Source organism: Mus caroli, unplaced genomic scaffold, assembly GCF_978045245.1.
Source record: "Mus caroli unplaced genomic scaffold, Mus_caroli_1 scaffold_4, whole genome shotgun sequence".
In the NCBI taxonomy this organism is placed as follows: domain Eukaryota; kingdom Metazoa; phylum Chordata; class Mammalia; order Rodentia; family Muridae; genus Mus; species Mus caroli.
Genome location: NW_028227259.1, coordinates 34102607 through 34118130, shown reverse-complemented (window position 1 = coordinate 34118130; position 15524 = coordinate 34102607). Strand labels below are relative to the sequence as shown.

The 15524-nt window shown below is 44.6% G+C and overlaps 1 protein-coding gene and 1 pseudogene across 5 annotated transcripts in view; both read left to right on the top strand.

Moving 5' to 3' along the window:
• The window catches only part of Rbks (ribokinase), an 81239-nt gene that overhangs the window by 42412 nt on the left and 23303 nt on the right, over positions 1-15524 (top strand). For all 5 annotated transcript variants that reach the window (XM_021162862.3, XM_029477544.2, XM_029477547.2 and 2 more), the window contains exons 6-7: positions 6765-6856; positions 10870-11058. In XM_021162862.3, coding sequence (XP_021018521.1) covers positions 6765-6856; positions 10870-11058 — 281 coding nt within the window. The remainder of the gene's footprint in view (positions 1-6764; positions 6857-10869; positions 11059-15524) is intronic.
• Positions 4042-4587, top strand: LOC110294552 (large ribosomal subunit protein uL24 pseudogene; annotated as a pseudogene).

The following is a 15524-nucleotide window of genomic DNA, read 5'->3' as shown; positions in this document are numbered from 1 at the left end:
AAATGATTTTGTAGAGAATTTTACAGTGTTTATACTGATTTCACAATTTTTTCCTTTTGGCAAAACAATATACTGTGGCAAATTCTCACTGACATTTACTGTATTTTTAATGGACTCAAAGCTGTCAGAAAGAATTCAAAGCCAAAATTCGCTCGGTTGCATTTTCTCAAAGTGTCACAGATGAGGCCCATGCTCATGGTAAGCAGTCTGGAGCTGGAGGTAGCCAAGCTGGTAGAGCACATACCTAGCACGTACAGATCCTGCTGGATCCCCGTGCTACATAACCCAAATGTGCTGGGACACCCCCATCATCCCAGGACCTGGGAGGTGCTGGCAGGACCATCTGAAGCTCAAGGGCAGATCAGAGAGATGACTGGACTCAGAAGATAAAGACACTTAGGGCCCAACCTGTGACCCGAGCTCCATCTCCAGGACCTACACAGTAAGGACACAGAAAGGACTAACTATAAACCACAGTTGTCCTCTGAGCTCCATACATGCTCTGTTCTAAAAATGTGCATAGAAACACACAGAGACACAATAAATAAATGTGGATTTTTGAAAATAATTTTTGAAGTTTAGGTCATCCTCAACTATATAGGAAGTTCAAGACCAGCTAGGGCTAACAAGAAAACCATTGTCAAAAAACAAAAACCCACTCTGTGCCTTGCTCTGGTTCTAAGCAGGCAAAGTGACTACTGTGTGCCTCTGCTGTCTCTTGCCCATGTACACTCTCATGGCAGTTCTCTCCTACCCCTGCTTCTCGGAGAGCACTGCTGTCTCCTCTAGTTCCCCGTAGCCTGCCCAGCAGGTAGAGGAGAGGACCATATAGCTAACACAGGTGAGACCCTAGCCTTCAACAGGGACAGCTAGTGACAGCCTGACACACAGGCAGCCTGACCAACCTCAGCCTGTCATTTGGGTGGGGTCCAGAAATGTTTCCTTCATCACCTGTCCCTCATCTCTTCCTCTTCAGACATTGAGGGTCTTATGGCATCAAGAAGATAGGGGGGATGCTGTAGCAACTGGCCACCCAGCTTACTCTAACTTTTGTTTGTATGTTTTGTTCTGAAACAAGGTTCTGTGTTGGCATTGAGTTTCTGATCCTCCTGCCCCTGTCTTTCAATCACAGGGTTACAGGTATTCACCACCATGCCTGGCTTTGATCCAGTGTGCTTCTAAATTAATTCCGCATTATCTAGTAGTTCCATCTTGTCTGCAGAATGAGCATTCCAAAGCCTCTGCCTGCCACCGCACTGAACTACTTTAATGCCCTTTGCTTTGATGAGCTCTTATACATCCAAGAGCCATAACTTCTGCATCTTCTTGATAAGCTCTTACAAATAATAGAGCCATATGCAATGCATCTTAAGGTACAATGTCAGAACTAACACTATTTTATCTTCCTACCAGTTTTTTTTTAATGATTTATTTATTTTATATATGTGAGTACACTGTTGCTGTCTTCAGACACACCAGAAGAGGGTATCAGACCTCATTACAGATGGTTCTGAGCCACCATGTGGTTGCTGGGAATTGAACTCAGCACCTTTGGAAGACCAGACAATGCTCTTAATCACTGAGCCATCTCTCCAGCTCCTTCCTACCAATTTTGTGGGTATATTTGATCTTAGCCACCTCAGCACACAGTTTTTTCTTACTTCATTGGGGTAAAAAACTTAGACTTCTTCACCAAAAGTGAAAGTGCTGGCATATCTGAATTCCAGCCTCACTATTCTTACTGTGGAGCCATTGTTAAATAAAATAGGGGTTCCCTGAACAGTCCAACCATGTGGCCAACCAAGTAGAATATACAAGCTGATAGGATGAGTCAGATCCCAGGGGATCAGGACGGCATGAGGTTTGACCGCACACTGTGAAATTTATAACTGATGATCTGTCAGGTTTTGAAATGCAGAGGAAAAGTTCTATCTTGAGCACACTGTCTCAAAACTCTCCTTGGTTTTACCGAAATGAAAGCAGTTTGAGACACAGTGCTAACAGTCAAAACAAAGAAACAGCAAAATCAGTCCCAGTTGGGTCACAGTGCAGTTAGGTAGACCTGCTGCAAGCTGACGCTGTGGCTGCTGGTGGTGAGACAGTTCATGTTGGGTCTGGTCTTTATATCCATTTCAAAGCAAATGGAACATTACAGGGACAATTATAAATAATTGAGATTGTCAGATCGCCAAGATTAAATCCCAGGTATGATACAAAGTGTCTTTTAATGCCACTTTAGCCCTTTTCCATTTGGCAAGCTGAGCCTCTTGGCTGGCTGTGTAGACTTTTGCAACAACATTCACATGGGCCAAACTTGGAGCTGTTTTACAACTCAAGTCTCAAAAAAAAAAAAACCAACCCTCAATGGTGAAGAGACAGCCAAGCCAGCGCATTGGGGTACCCACTCTCCTCACGGTACCTTTCCTTAGGGGTGACGTTAGTCCTCTGTCCCTCTGAGCGAGTTCTCGGGGCATTCTTCCATCCTCTCTTCCACCCTATTTTTCAGCCTGCCAGCTTCCCCTAGGCTCCACCAGTTCCTCATCAACATTACTGTGTCAGCCATTGGTGTGTGCTCAAGATAACCAGGAGGTTAGTGCATCTCCCTCTGTAATGAGTGATACTCACTGTTGTGTCCTGTCATCCTCTCTGTAGCGCCACATCTCTGGTTTTGCCTAATCCCAGGATGACATCAGTTTTGCATCGAGGGTGTTATACATTTGTACTTCTCTTTAACTACCTGCATGCACTAGTTCCTCATGCTTCTTCATCCTGGGAAAGCAGAACCCAAGAAGAATGATTTCCATACAGCATTTTTTCACTTCTCCCCTAAGCTTAGGGACTATGAGCCACACATCAGATGCTGTGCTTACATAACCAGTGACAGTGGAAAGAATGCCCCTCCCCCACAGTGAAATACAGGCAAAGAGGATTTGCTTAATTTATTCAATATTTATAATAATCAATTTATAGAGTTCCTCATTCCATCCCTTGATATCCACTGTCTTCCACTACTAAAGCAAGAATCATTTCTTCATTGGTAGAAGATGCTGTGCATGTATAAAAAAATGGGGTCTTCCCATGAAGTACCACACTGGTCTACCATCAGACTTAGTCCCACCAAACTTTATAACAGATCATTTATGAGTTTAGTGAGTAACCTCTCAGACTTCTTCTCTTCTATACAAGCATATACACACATAGTCATGCTTTGTTTTCTTTTAGAAGGAAGGATTGTCACAAGACTGCCTTCTTTTTGGTTAATAAAGAATAGAGATATTTCTCTGATAAAGCATTGATGGCTTCATTCATTTTAACAGCTTTAGAGTATTGATCACATAGACCAAGGAAAAAGAGGACCAACTAATTTAGTTAGATCAGCCAGTGCAATTTTCTAAAGCAAGTCCTCAGATAGATGTGTGGAATTCCCTTGGCTTTCCACCATAGTCCGCAGCATGAGCATCACTGTACTTCATAGCCGTATGCCTGTCACCTTCTGTAAGATGAGTATAGAAAAGGACTTGCTAGATCCTGGATCTTTGGAGGAATGGAACTTCTCAAAGAATGGCTTTATCCTGCATCTTCATTACCGGTAGCTTGATACAGTCCTGTGCCAAGTGCTTAGGAATACAGGCTTGAAGATCACACTAGATGTGCAACTGCATTCAATCTGATACTTGAGGGAAACAGAGCACAATATGCTTGCATTAATTACTTTTCTTTTGCTGGGATAAAATACCATGACCAAAGCAAAGAAAATGACCCTCACAGACTCATAGATTTGAATGCTTAGTCATGAGGGAATGGCACTATTCAAAAGGATTAGGAAACAGCCTTGTTGGAAGAAGTGTGTCACTGAGAGTGGGTTTTGAGGTTTCTGAAGCCCAAGCTAGGCTCAGTGGTTCTCTCTTCCTTTTGCCTACAAAACCAGATATAAAATTCTCAGCTACTTCTCCAGCACCATTTGGCTGCATCACCATGCTTCCCACCATGATGCCAATGGACTAAACCTCCAAAACTGTAAGCCAGCCTCAATTAAAAGCTTTACTTTAGCTCTTTCCTTTTGCGGCCATCGGTGGATTGCAGCCGCCAAAATGAAGTTCAATCCCTTCGTGACTTCTGACCGAAGCAAGAACCGCAAACGGCATTTCAATGCGCCTTCTCACATTCGGAGGAAGATCATGTCTTCCCCTCTTTCCAAAGAGCTGAGACAGAAGTATAACGTTCGGTCTATGCCCATTCGGAAGGATGACGAGGTTCAGGTTGTTCGCGGACACTACAAAGGCCAGCAGATTGGCAAGGTGGTCCAAGTGTACAGGAAGAAGTACGTCATCTACATTGAACGCGTCCAGCGAGAGAAGGCTAATGGCACAACCGTCCACGTGGGCATCCACCCCAGCAAGGTCGTTATCACCAGGCTAAAGCTGGACAAGGACCACAAGAAGATCCTGGAGAGGAAAGCCAAGTCCCGACAAATAGGAAAGGAGAAGGGCAAATACAAGGAAGAAACGATCGAGAAGATGCAGGAGTAGAGATATCTCATGCACGGCTTTCATTAAAGACTGCTTAAGTAGTCAAAAAAAAAAAAAAGCTTTACTTTATAAGAGTTGCTGAACGTATAGTGTCTCTTCACAGCCATGCGGCACTAAGACAGCAACTTAGAGAAGAAATCATTTATTTGGAGCTTACAGTTTCAGGGTTTAGAGTCTATGAGCATCATGGCAGAAAGCATGGCAGCAGGCAGGTGGGCATGGTTCTGGAGCAATAGCTGATAGTTGACATCTTAAACAGGCATGAAGCAGAGAGCACTAACTGAGAATGGCAGAGCATTTGAAACTGAAAGTCTACCCAGAGACACATTTCAAACAAGCCACACCTCCTAATCCTTCCCAAACAGTTCCATCAACTGGGGACCAAGTGTTGAAGCAGATGAGCTTATGGGGGCCAATCTCATTCAGACTAACCCAGTGCTATTCAGAAAACTTAAAACCTGGCTGCATTCAGATGCTGTGTCCTGGGGACTTTCATGTATAATGGATATCTCTAACCCCTCAAAGACATGGGAAACCCACTCTATCAGAAGGATGAAGAGGGATGGACAGGCATGGGTGTCAGCTATGTGCAAAGAACACATAATAACAGTAATAATCCTCCATATTTGGACAACACTTTATAGTTTACATAGGACTTTTATGTGCATTTTCTAATTTAAGCCAAACGACTGCCCTGTATAAAAATCTGAGCAGGAATTTTAAAAAAGCATACAATTTATGTGGAAGGACATCGTAAGGTCTAAATTAACAAAATGTGGTGATGTTGTCAGCCTATATATACTAGCTGAGACCACTGACTGGCCCAACTGTTAAGACCTAGGTAGGTACAGATGCAGGCTAGACCTGCTCATAGTGTTGCAGCAACTGGGGTCTTCATCAGCCATGAGCACTCCCCAGGACGGGGGTGGGGGGCCGGGATGTGTCACTGCTGAGCTACCTATGAGAGCTACCTAGAGAACTTGTAAATGTGTGGGTTCCCTGATCATAGCCCAGGATTCTGTTTCCATGAGCTGGAAGTGGGACCTAGAAATCCTACAGGCTCTTCTGTTGTGTAAACAAATTTGTAGCCATTGTTGGAGAAGAGTCCCTAAGAACTCAGCTAAAGGATCTTACTTGAGACTAGTCAGGTGGATTATTTACCCTGGGAAGCTGTGGATCCAGGCTGAGGAGAGAGGCCTGGCCAGCCCGGTTGTTTTGTCACAAAGCAGGAGTGGTTTACAAATGGAATTACTAAAGCCTTTAAAATAATTTGCAGAATTTCACACCAAAAGCTGTTGTGTAATATTGTGCGTTGGATACTGCCCTGGTCTAGATAAGTTGCTATTTTAAAGAATATCAAAGCCAAGGGACTCTTGGTTAGGTCCCAGCCTTCCCACGTCCAGGAGTGTGAGTGTGACTCCAGCACTCGGCCTCGTCTCTCTAACCTTTACTTTTCTCCTCTGTCAGTGTAATACTGGCAGTGACAGTGTCCTGCTCTTGCTCTGCTGCCCCGACCCATCCTTCTCTGTAGTTGTCTAGTCTGAGCTCGCACCTAAGTCTCTGAATGAGATTGCCCCCCTTTCTCAATCCAGAGCCAAGAATTCACGGGGCAGGAGTGTATGTGTGGTGTCGTGTGTGTGTGTGTGTTGGCATGAGTAATTTTCATCTATTTTGGAGGCATACCTGGGTCTACCTAATACACATATTTACCTCAGTTTCCTACATACTGTTACTATCAGAAAAGTCTCGATTCTTTGCTGTTTCTTTCCTGTCGCTTTTTTCTTCTCTGAACCCACCCCACAGATAAGCACTTAAATTGGCCTCCAGAAGTGTTCACTGTTCCATCCAAACTCATACATGTTCTTCCACACCACACTTTTGCTTTAATGTTCTTGTTGTCCTCACCTGACCTGTAGACTCATGTTAGTCGTAAATATGATGCTTGCCCTTGAAGTGGAAGTGAGAAGGTAAAAAAACAGAGGAAATGGATACACGAAAGGATTGATAGATACTAGGCTGTCATGAAGACTGACATCCCAGACCTTTCTGTATCTGTGGTTTAATAAATGATTTTTATCTGGTAAGTGTGAAAATGACGGTCCTCAGATCTCTCTCCCTTAGAGTCTGTACGCACACCAACTCCATTACTTTACATCTAGCCTAAAAGATAAGTAAAAGAACTAAATCAATATTTTTAAATGATGACTATTGAGCTCCTTTTCCATTCCTTTGCAGTGAAAACCTTGTTCAACCCAGCTCCAGCCATGGCTGACCTGGACCCCCAGTTCTATACCCTCTCCAGTATTTTCTGCTGCAATGAGAGCGAGGTACAGACAACTCACTTGCTTCTTCTATGAGGGACTTGCAGGCAACTGGATAAAACAGACAGGCAGGATGAGCTATAGCAGTTGAGTATATGTGAATTCAGTAAAAAGAGATTTTTCAGTTACTGGGGTGTGGAGAAAAGGAAAGTACTTTTGTGGCCGTAAAGGATTCTGAGCCACCCCCATAATCTGATCCCAACCAAAACCCTCCCCATGTCAGGCACCCTCCAGTCCCCAAATGTGCACATACTGTTTTCTTTTCTAAGTATTTCACAACTTCTGGACTTACTTATTTATTTAGTTTTTCAAGACAGGGTTTCTCTGTGTAGCCCTGACTGTCCTGGAACTCCCTCTGTAGACCAGGCTGGCCTCGAACTCACAGAGCTCCATCTGTCCCCACCTCCTGAGTCCTGGGACTAAAGGGGGGAGGACTAATTAATATTAAAGTTGATAAGTTGAGCAAATAAAAATACAAACCAAAAGCCCAAAAATCTTAATTTCAAATAATCGGTGAAAAAAACATATAAAACCATTGGTTGTTTTTTTTCTGAAAATCAAATTTAACTGTGAGCCTTTGTATTTTATCTGGCAATTGTAATTAGTGTTCAAGCTCCTGAGTAGCTTCTGTACTACCTTCTAGTGTGCAGATTCTGTGGCAGCATTGGCAGAGAGACACAGGCTCCTACTGAGCCTGCTGTAAGAGGGAGCAGTGTCTTAGCTAAGGGACATAATGTGCACATCTGCACAGCATACCTGTCAGTGTGGTGATAGAATCTACTCTTTAATAAATAATATTAGGTCGCCGGGCATGGTGGCGCATGCCTTTAATCCCAGCACTTGGGAGGCAGAGGCAGGCGGATTTCTGAGTTCGAGGCCAGCCTGGTCTTCAAAGTGAGTTCCAGGACAGCCAGGGCTACACAGAGAAACCCTGTCTCGAAAAAACAAAAAAACAACAAAACAACAAAAAAAAAAGAATAAATACTATTAGGAAGGAGATCTCAATCAATCACCATTATTATAGAAAGACAGCCTTAGACTAGAATTCTCTCTCATCATTGAGATGCAACACACACACACACAGAAACAGACTGTTGGTCAATAAAGGCTAGCTTTCCTTTGGCTCTAAGGCTAAATGAAGGTTAGGCTTTCTTAACCTGCTTGCTTGATAATTTCATCTGTCAGGACATACAGGACACAGAAGGCTGCTACATGGAAACTAATTTTAACAAACCACAGTAGTTTATGCAACATTTTTGAGCAACCACCATGGCTAGGCATTGGGCTCAGAAAAAGGAATTGTGGGAGATGGAGACCATTTCACAATATGAGGTGACATTTCTCTCAACAACCAAACTGGCTCAGATTTCCCTGGTGGAAGCTTAAAAGACACTGTTTGTTCTTCAGACAGTTTTCACAGCACAAATGTTTATTCAGCTCATGTGTCTTCTCCACTAAATTACAAATTCCATTAAGACACATTATTGTATTCTGTCCCTATTATATACTTACCTATTGCTATATAATAAATTCTCCAAAGCAGCTATAGTGATTCCATTCCCAGTTTCCATCCTAGGGAATTCAGATAGGGCCTGGCATGGCTTGTCCTTGCTCTGTGGTGCCTGAGGCAAGAGTTGAAGATTTCCAAGGCTGAGAGATTCTTCACTCGGGTTTGATAGTTGCTACTGGTGTTGCCTGGAGCATAGTGGGACTGTTGGTCAGAATACTTATACATGACTTGTCTTGGCATACACACCACACACGAGTGTGTGTGCGTGCGCGCACATATGTCAAAACACACACATACTCTTTCTTACACACACACATCAAAACACACGCATACTCTCCCTTACACATATACATCAAAACACACTACACACATATACCCAAACATATCACACACACATACACACACACACACACACACCAACCACTCACACACGGGGTCAGAGGTATTGATAGAGATTTCAGATTTTTTAGAAGATACAGTAAGAGTGTCTCTGAAAGTAGATAAGTGTGTGTAGCAGACAGAAATGGTCCCTGTAACACAGATTAACACAAAACGTATTAAGATGGCTCAGAGTCTGTTCCCACCACCCATATGGCAGCTCACAACCATCTGTAACTCAAGTTCTAGGGATCCAGTGTCCTCTTCTGGCCTCCTCAGGCTCCTGCACACACTGAGTACACAGATATACAGGCAGGTGCACGAGCACTCAAGAGTGCGCGCATGCACACACACACACATAAAAATAAGAAAATTAAGAAAATGAAAAGGTGGCCTCAGAGTACAGCCAACCTAGACTGTACACAGGGGTCACACGGAAGACAGAAAGAGAAGGTACATGGCCAGGTTCAGGCAGCTCTTGCTATTGGGATCACAGATGCAAAGAGCAGGCACTTGAGGGATGGTTTTTATATGACAAAAGGAGTAATTTGGGCATGATCTGAGCAAATAAAAGTAAGATGCAATCTCAGTCTTAGGAATGTACAGCATATGATTAAATTGTAATACAAAAGGACAGAATTTGGTAATAAACCTTAAAATTATTTTATACATTGTGTGTGTACGCGAACGTGCTCATATGCCATGGCATGCATATGGAACTGCCAAAGGACTTGAGGAAATCAATATTCTCCTTCCACCAGGTGAGCCCTGGATTGAACTCAGGCCATTAGGCTTAGTTGCAAGTGCCTTTACCTACTGATCCATATGAGCAGCCTACACACACACACACACACAAATGTGTTTAATATTGGCATATTCACAGCAACTACAAGCAGGGCTTACATAGTCTTATATAGCATATGGTTAAACTTGAATAAGGAAAGGAAAATTTACTTATATACTTTGAGTCAAAAAGTACTAATTCAATGAGTGCTATTTTTAACTACCAGTGTCACAAGTAGAGAAGCACCCCAAAGATGGCAGAGGGGTGCCTCTTGGCCCAGTTTCAGCCCAAGACTCTTTAGTGTTCCAGGAGAGAAATATTGATCCTGCACAAACCCTCCTCAGTTATTGCATGTGACTTAAGGAAGGTCATAGAGATGGTGACCAGTAGTCTGCAAGAGCATGAGAGAGACACCAAGAGAGGCCCGGACACTGCTGGGCCAGGGGAGGCCTGGGCAGTGGTGTCCAGCTTAGGTGCCTATGTTTAGAGGTGCAGCATACATGGAGTCCCTCGTAGTGGCTCCCTCTCCACTTCCCACCTTCCTTGTTTTCTGTCATAGACTGCATTTGTTGTCCAGAGTTCTATATCTAGAGGAACTGAGATAGCAATACAGCTACATTGATTAGCCCATCCCCTGCGTGGATTTATTTTTTTGATTTTTAATGAAAAGTAAAAACAAGCCAGGTGATGGTGCACACCTTTAGTTCCAGCACTCAGGAAGCAGAGGCAGGCAGATCTCTGAAAGTGTGAGGCCAGCCTGGTCTAGAGTGAGTTCCAGGACAGCCAGGGCTACACACAGAAACCCAAAGTTGTCCTAAGAATTTTACAAATATTTTTAGATTTATGTTATGCATTTGAGTGTTTTACCTGCATTTATGTATGTGCACTTCATATGTGACTGGTGCCTGTGGAGGTCAGAAGACAGGGTCAGATCCTCTGAGACTAGACTTACAGATGATTGCAAGCCACCATGTAATTGCTGAGAACTAAACCGGTCTTCTGTTTGAGCAACAAGTGTTCTTAACCACAGAGCCATCTCTCCAGCCCCTGAGAGTGTTTTGTTTCCTTTGGAGTTTTTGTTTTTGGCATTAACTCTTGACCTCCCAGACACTGAGACAGTAAGCCTGAGACAACTGTGCCCATTCAGAGAATATTTTAAGTAGCTACTTTCGTTGTCCTCATTTTGTTCCTCTTATTTATGCTTCTGTGCCAGTTGCCAGTATCCGTCAAGGTTTCCACTGCCCTGATTGTTGTGAGAAACGAGGGAGACATGTTTCCTAAAGGGCAGACCTGAGCAGACCTCAAACTTTATTCTCACCTCCTCTTCCTCTCTGGTATGTATTCCAGGCTGAGATTTTAACAGGCCATGCAGTGAGTGACCCCACCACGGCTGGGAAGGCTGCATTGGTTCTCCTAGAACGGGGCTGCCAGGTTGTGGTCATCACCTTAGGGGCTTCAGGATGCGTGATGCTGTCACAGGCTGAGCCTGTTCCAAAGCACATTCCCACTGAAGCTGTCAAGGCTGTAGACACCACGGTAGGTTTCAAACTTTCACAATTTCTTTCATATCTAATACAGCCCTGTCTGAAGATTACATAATGTGATCAGACCTAGGAGTGGGGTGGGAGAAGATAGCCAAACAGGAGAGCCCTCTCCAGGCCTCCGCTAAGTCATTGGGAAGTCCCATGGTGCCCAGTCTCTGGGAAGCTGTTTCCTTATCCATAAAGTATTGCTGTATTTCCTGTATATGATCATTCAGTAAATAAATATTCGCTGAGCCTGTTATGTGCCAGGCATGCTCTGGATGCTGGGGACACTTTGGGAAGGAGACTAGAGCATAACATAGCCATGTCTTACTAGCTAGCCTCTTGATGGCAGGGATGACAAGGCTCACTGGCTATCAGAGATCCTTGTTTTGTTTTCTTCTGTCTGACCCTTAGGCTAGGATACAGAGTTGTAGGCTTCATGCTGGCATCTTCATGCTTGTGTCACACGGTCACATTATACTTCCTTCTCATGTACTCCCCTCCCCCACACCCCACCCTTCTTTTGGACCCTTGCTCCTCTTAGTCCATCCTCCCTTCTGCCTTCTTATCACACACGTTCTGTCACTCTCTCTATTAACCCCTCATCATCATCATCATCTTCCTAGTTACACACACACAATTTTAAAACTAGATACTACATAGAAGAGAAAAAAATGGCCCTTGTCTTTCTGGGTCTCTTTTATTTGGCTTAGCTTCATGACCTCCAGTTATATCCATTTTCCTACAATTGCCATGATGCCACCTTTCTTTCTGACTATGTAGCATTCTGCCATGTGCATGCAGCATGATGCCACCTTTCTTTCTGACTCTGTAGCATTCCGCCGTGTGCATGCAGCATGCCCCGTATTCATCTGTTCTATTTCCTGGCCCTCTTCACTACTGTAGCCATAAACATGGGCGTGCGGGTACAAAGATCATTCTCTGAGCCCACGGATGACAGTAGGAACCATCACTGCAGGCTTCAGTGTCTCGTGCACACATCTCATTTAATCCTTGCAAACATTAATAAGCAGTGTGTTGCTGTCCTCCTTTCTCCTTCCAGTGAGGGACAGGGCTGTGGCTCCAAAAGTAGGCTGTGTCCCCACTCCTCGCAGAAGTGAACTGAGAGACTGAGAAAGATGGTTAATGACTCCCTAACTAGGGAGATAAAACTTGTTTACTGTTAGGATTCAGAAGAGCTGACCAGAAAAATATACAAACCTCGGGGATGGGAAAGTTACATTGATAAAGAAGAAAACTTTAGAGTTTTCATTTATAAGGAATTTATATATGCTTATTTATAAACTATGTACTGGTCTATTTTCGATAAGAGACAACTTGAAAATATAACTCATTTATCAAACCTGAAGCCTGAAGGGCAACCTGGTGGAAGTGTAAACAGGCATGAGCTTGGCAAGCCAACCATCCAGGACTCTGGCAGCTGGTACAGGAGGGTCAGCATCAGGCTGAGGCTAACCTGGACTACGGTACTAGACTCCCCAACCCACCCACTCACCCGCAAATGACCAGAGGCTCTGTATGAGCAACACCACTCACACACTGACGCTGACGCTGTGGGTGCCTTCCACAGTGCCTTCCTCAGGCACCTGCAGACTCATGCCTAGTCTGTCATCTCCAGGACTTGGTCATTTCTAGCACTGATCATGTGTTCTGTTCTGTCAAGGAGGGACCCTAAATTGGGAAGCTTCATTAGTTCACTTCATCAGAGTAAATTGTTCCAAGTGTGAACCGAAGTGAGAGAAATTTCTTTTTCTCTTGCCAGAGTGACATGAAAGGTCCTGGGGGCGGGGGGAGGTCAGACCTTTGTGGGTACCTGGAAATGGGTTGGCCTCCACTGAGCACATGTAAATCACAGTTCTGCTTGCTTCTGCACAGAAGTAGCCTATGAGAGGTGTGCTTGGTACACACAAATGGAACCTCTGGAGGGTCTTCATTTGGGCCGGGTCAGCTCTACTCTTCTTGTCATAGGCTTTGGACTCAGGCTGTCTTCCCAGAGTGGTCCCCAGAAGCTCTGTTCCCCCACCAGGTGCCTTGTCATGTCCCTGTCTCTGATGTCAAAGGACAAAGAACTTATATGGGAGAATAGGGGAGAAGGAACCAGCTAGACAAAAGGAAGTCATGCTCGGTGTCCATCCGCAGAGAAGCAGACAAGCAAATTGTAGTGTCTCCATACAACTGCACAATATTGAACACTAGAGGAATATCGATATGCTGTGCATGGCAGGTGCTTTACCGACTCTGCCAGCTCCCCAGCCTCTCCATCATTTTTTTTTATACTGTCTTTTGTCTTCTCATCCAGCAGCCTCGCCACCGGTATGTTTGCTTGATCCACACACAACTGTTCAGCTAGTTTAAGAACATGAAACAATGGCCCTGGTGGGGCGAGGAATTTCTGGGATGAGAGTCTCCCCTGGGCAAAGAGCCCTTTCCCTCCTAGCCAGCAGTGTCCCTTGCTGCGTTGGTTCAGAAGGTTCTCACTATCTCCTCCTCCATTGACAGACACCGGGCTTGACAGGAATGAAGGAAAGTAGTTACTGGCTGGCACACTGTCCACTTGAGCCTGTACGTCAGAGCTGCTGTGTGCTGCTATATTCAGTTTTGCCTCTGTTAATAGTTGAATACATCAGTTCTATTTTTACATCTGTTTTCCCCATTGTGCTGGCATGAGAGGGTGGCAGTGCTGCAGATGTCCTCAGTTCAGTTTGGAAGACAGGACAGATGTGTCTCTTTCACCATTTCTGCATCTCAGCCTCAGTCAGAATGATCACGTTCATATATGTTCTATTCAGGAGTCATTGGAAGTACATGCTGTATGTCACACACACGAGCAATACTTAGGGATTGTCGTGGTAGTAGGATGAACTATTACATTATATTGCTGTCCTATTATTTCCCCTGCAGGCTCTGTCAGATCCTTGTATACTGTTTGCTTTCCTTTATGTAAATGCTCAAGTCCCAGAATCTGCCCTCACACTGTCATTTCAAAAATGCAGGCCACAGGCTAAACCGAAGTCCTCCAGAATCACTTTATTATAATGCACCATAAATCAGGACAGATGACTAAGCCAAGGGTAAAGGGAAGCCGGGGTCACTCGGGGATCATCTTCCCTGCCCTCCCTCTATCTGTCTGTCTGTCTGTCTGTCTGAGTTGCTGATGTGGCTCCAGTCACATCTGCCCACCACGTGGATATCTGTGATGACTCAGGGCTTGAGAATTTGTTCTAGAGATGGCCCCAGTGGGAAGTACAAATTGGTGGCAGGAAAGTGTCTGTGAAAATTATCAGGGAAGCACTTTAGTGGGATGTGATTGCTAAGACTTCCTAGATGCCTCCAGGGTGGCTTCTCTGGGACGATTCTCCATCTTGGGGTCTGGCTTCAGCTATCTAGGCCATTCTCAGGGGTGAGTTCCCATTAATCCACCACTTAGGTACTATAGACCTGACAGTGCAAGCTGAAAACCACTGCAGCATCTGGGGGTCAGTACCCGCATCGTAAGAGACCTTTCTTAGGGCTGGAGAGATGACTCAGTTGGTTAAGAGCACTGACTGCTCTTCCAGAGGTTCTGAGCTCAATTCCCAGCAACCACATGGTGGCTCACAACCATCTGTAATGGGATCTGAATCCCTCTTCTAGTGTGTGTCTGAAGACAGCTACAGTGTGCTCATATAAATAAAATAAATAAATCTCTTAAAAAATTATAAAAGAGAGAGAGACCTTTCTCCCATCTTGTCCCCCCTGCCACATCCCTACAACCACTGCAAAGTCCAATAGCTGATGCCAAATGCAGTGAGAGCCAAGGAATGCAGGTCAGCATGAGGGCAGCTCACAGCCCAGGTGCTCTCTGAGTAGCCCTCCCTACCCATAAGGAAGTCCCATCCACTGCTGAAACAGCCTCTGACCTTGGCCTGTGTTTCCCCAGAAGTACACACACTTCATCCCTACCTCTGTTTTGTATATGTGGGGTTTCTGCAGAGTCTTTGTGGATCTCTGTCCAGATGTTTGGGTGTCCTTCACTGTTGAACACTAAGAGCTGGGAGAATAAAGTATTGTGGGTAAAGACTAACAGACTGCTGGGTGATGGCAGGTGATACAGAGAAATTAAGACTTATTTTAGCTGAGTGTGGTGGTGCATATCTTTAATCCCAGCTCTTGAGAGGCAGAGGCAGGCAGATTTCTGAGTTTGAGACCAGCCTGGTCTACAAAATGAGTTCCAGGACAGCCAGGGCTACACAGAGAAACACTGTCTCAAAACTGCCCCCCGCCCCCCAAAGACTTATTTTAACCCTGGCAGCACGGTTTGGGGCTTAACCCTGGCAGCACGGTTTGGGGCTTAACCCTGGCAGCACAGTTTGGGGCGGTGGTGGTGGTGGTTGTGGTTTTTTTTTTTTTTTTTTTTTTTTTTTGGTTTTTCAAGACAGGGTTTCTCTGTGTAGTCCTGGCTGTCCTGGAACTCAC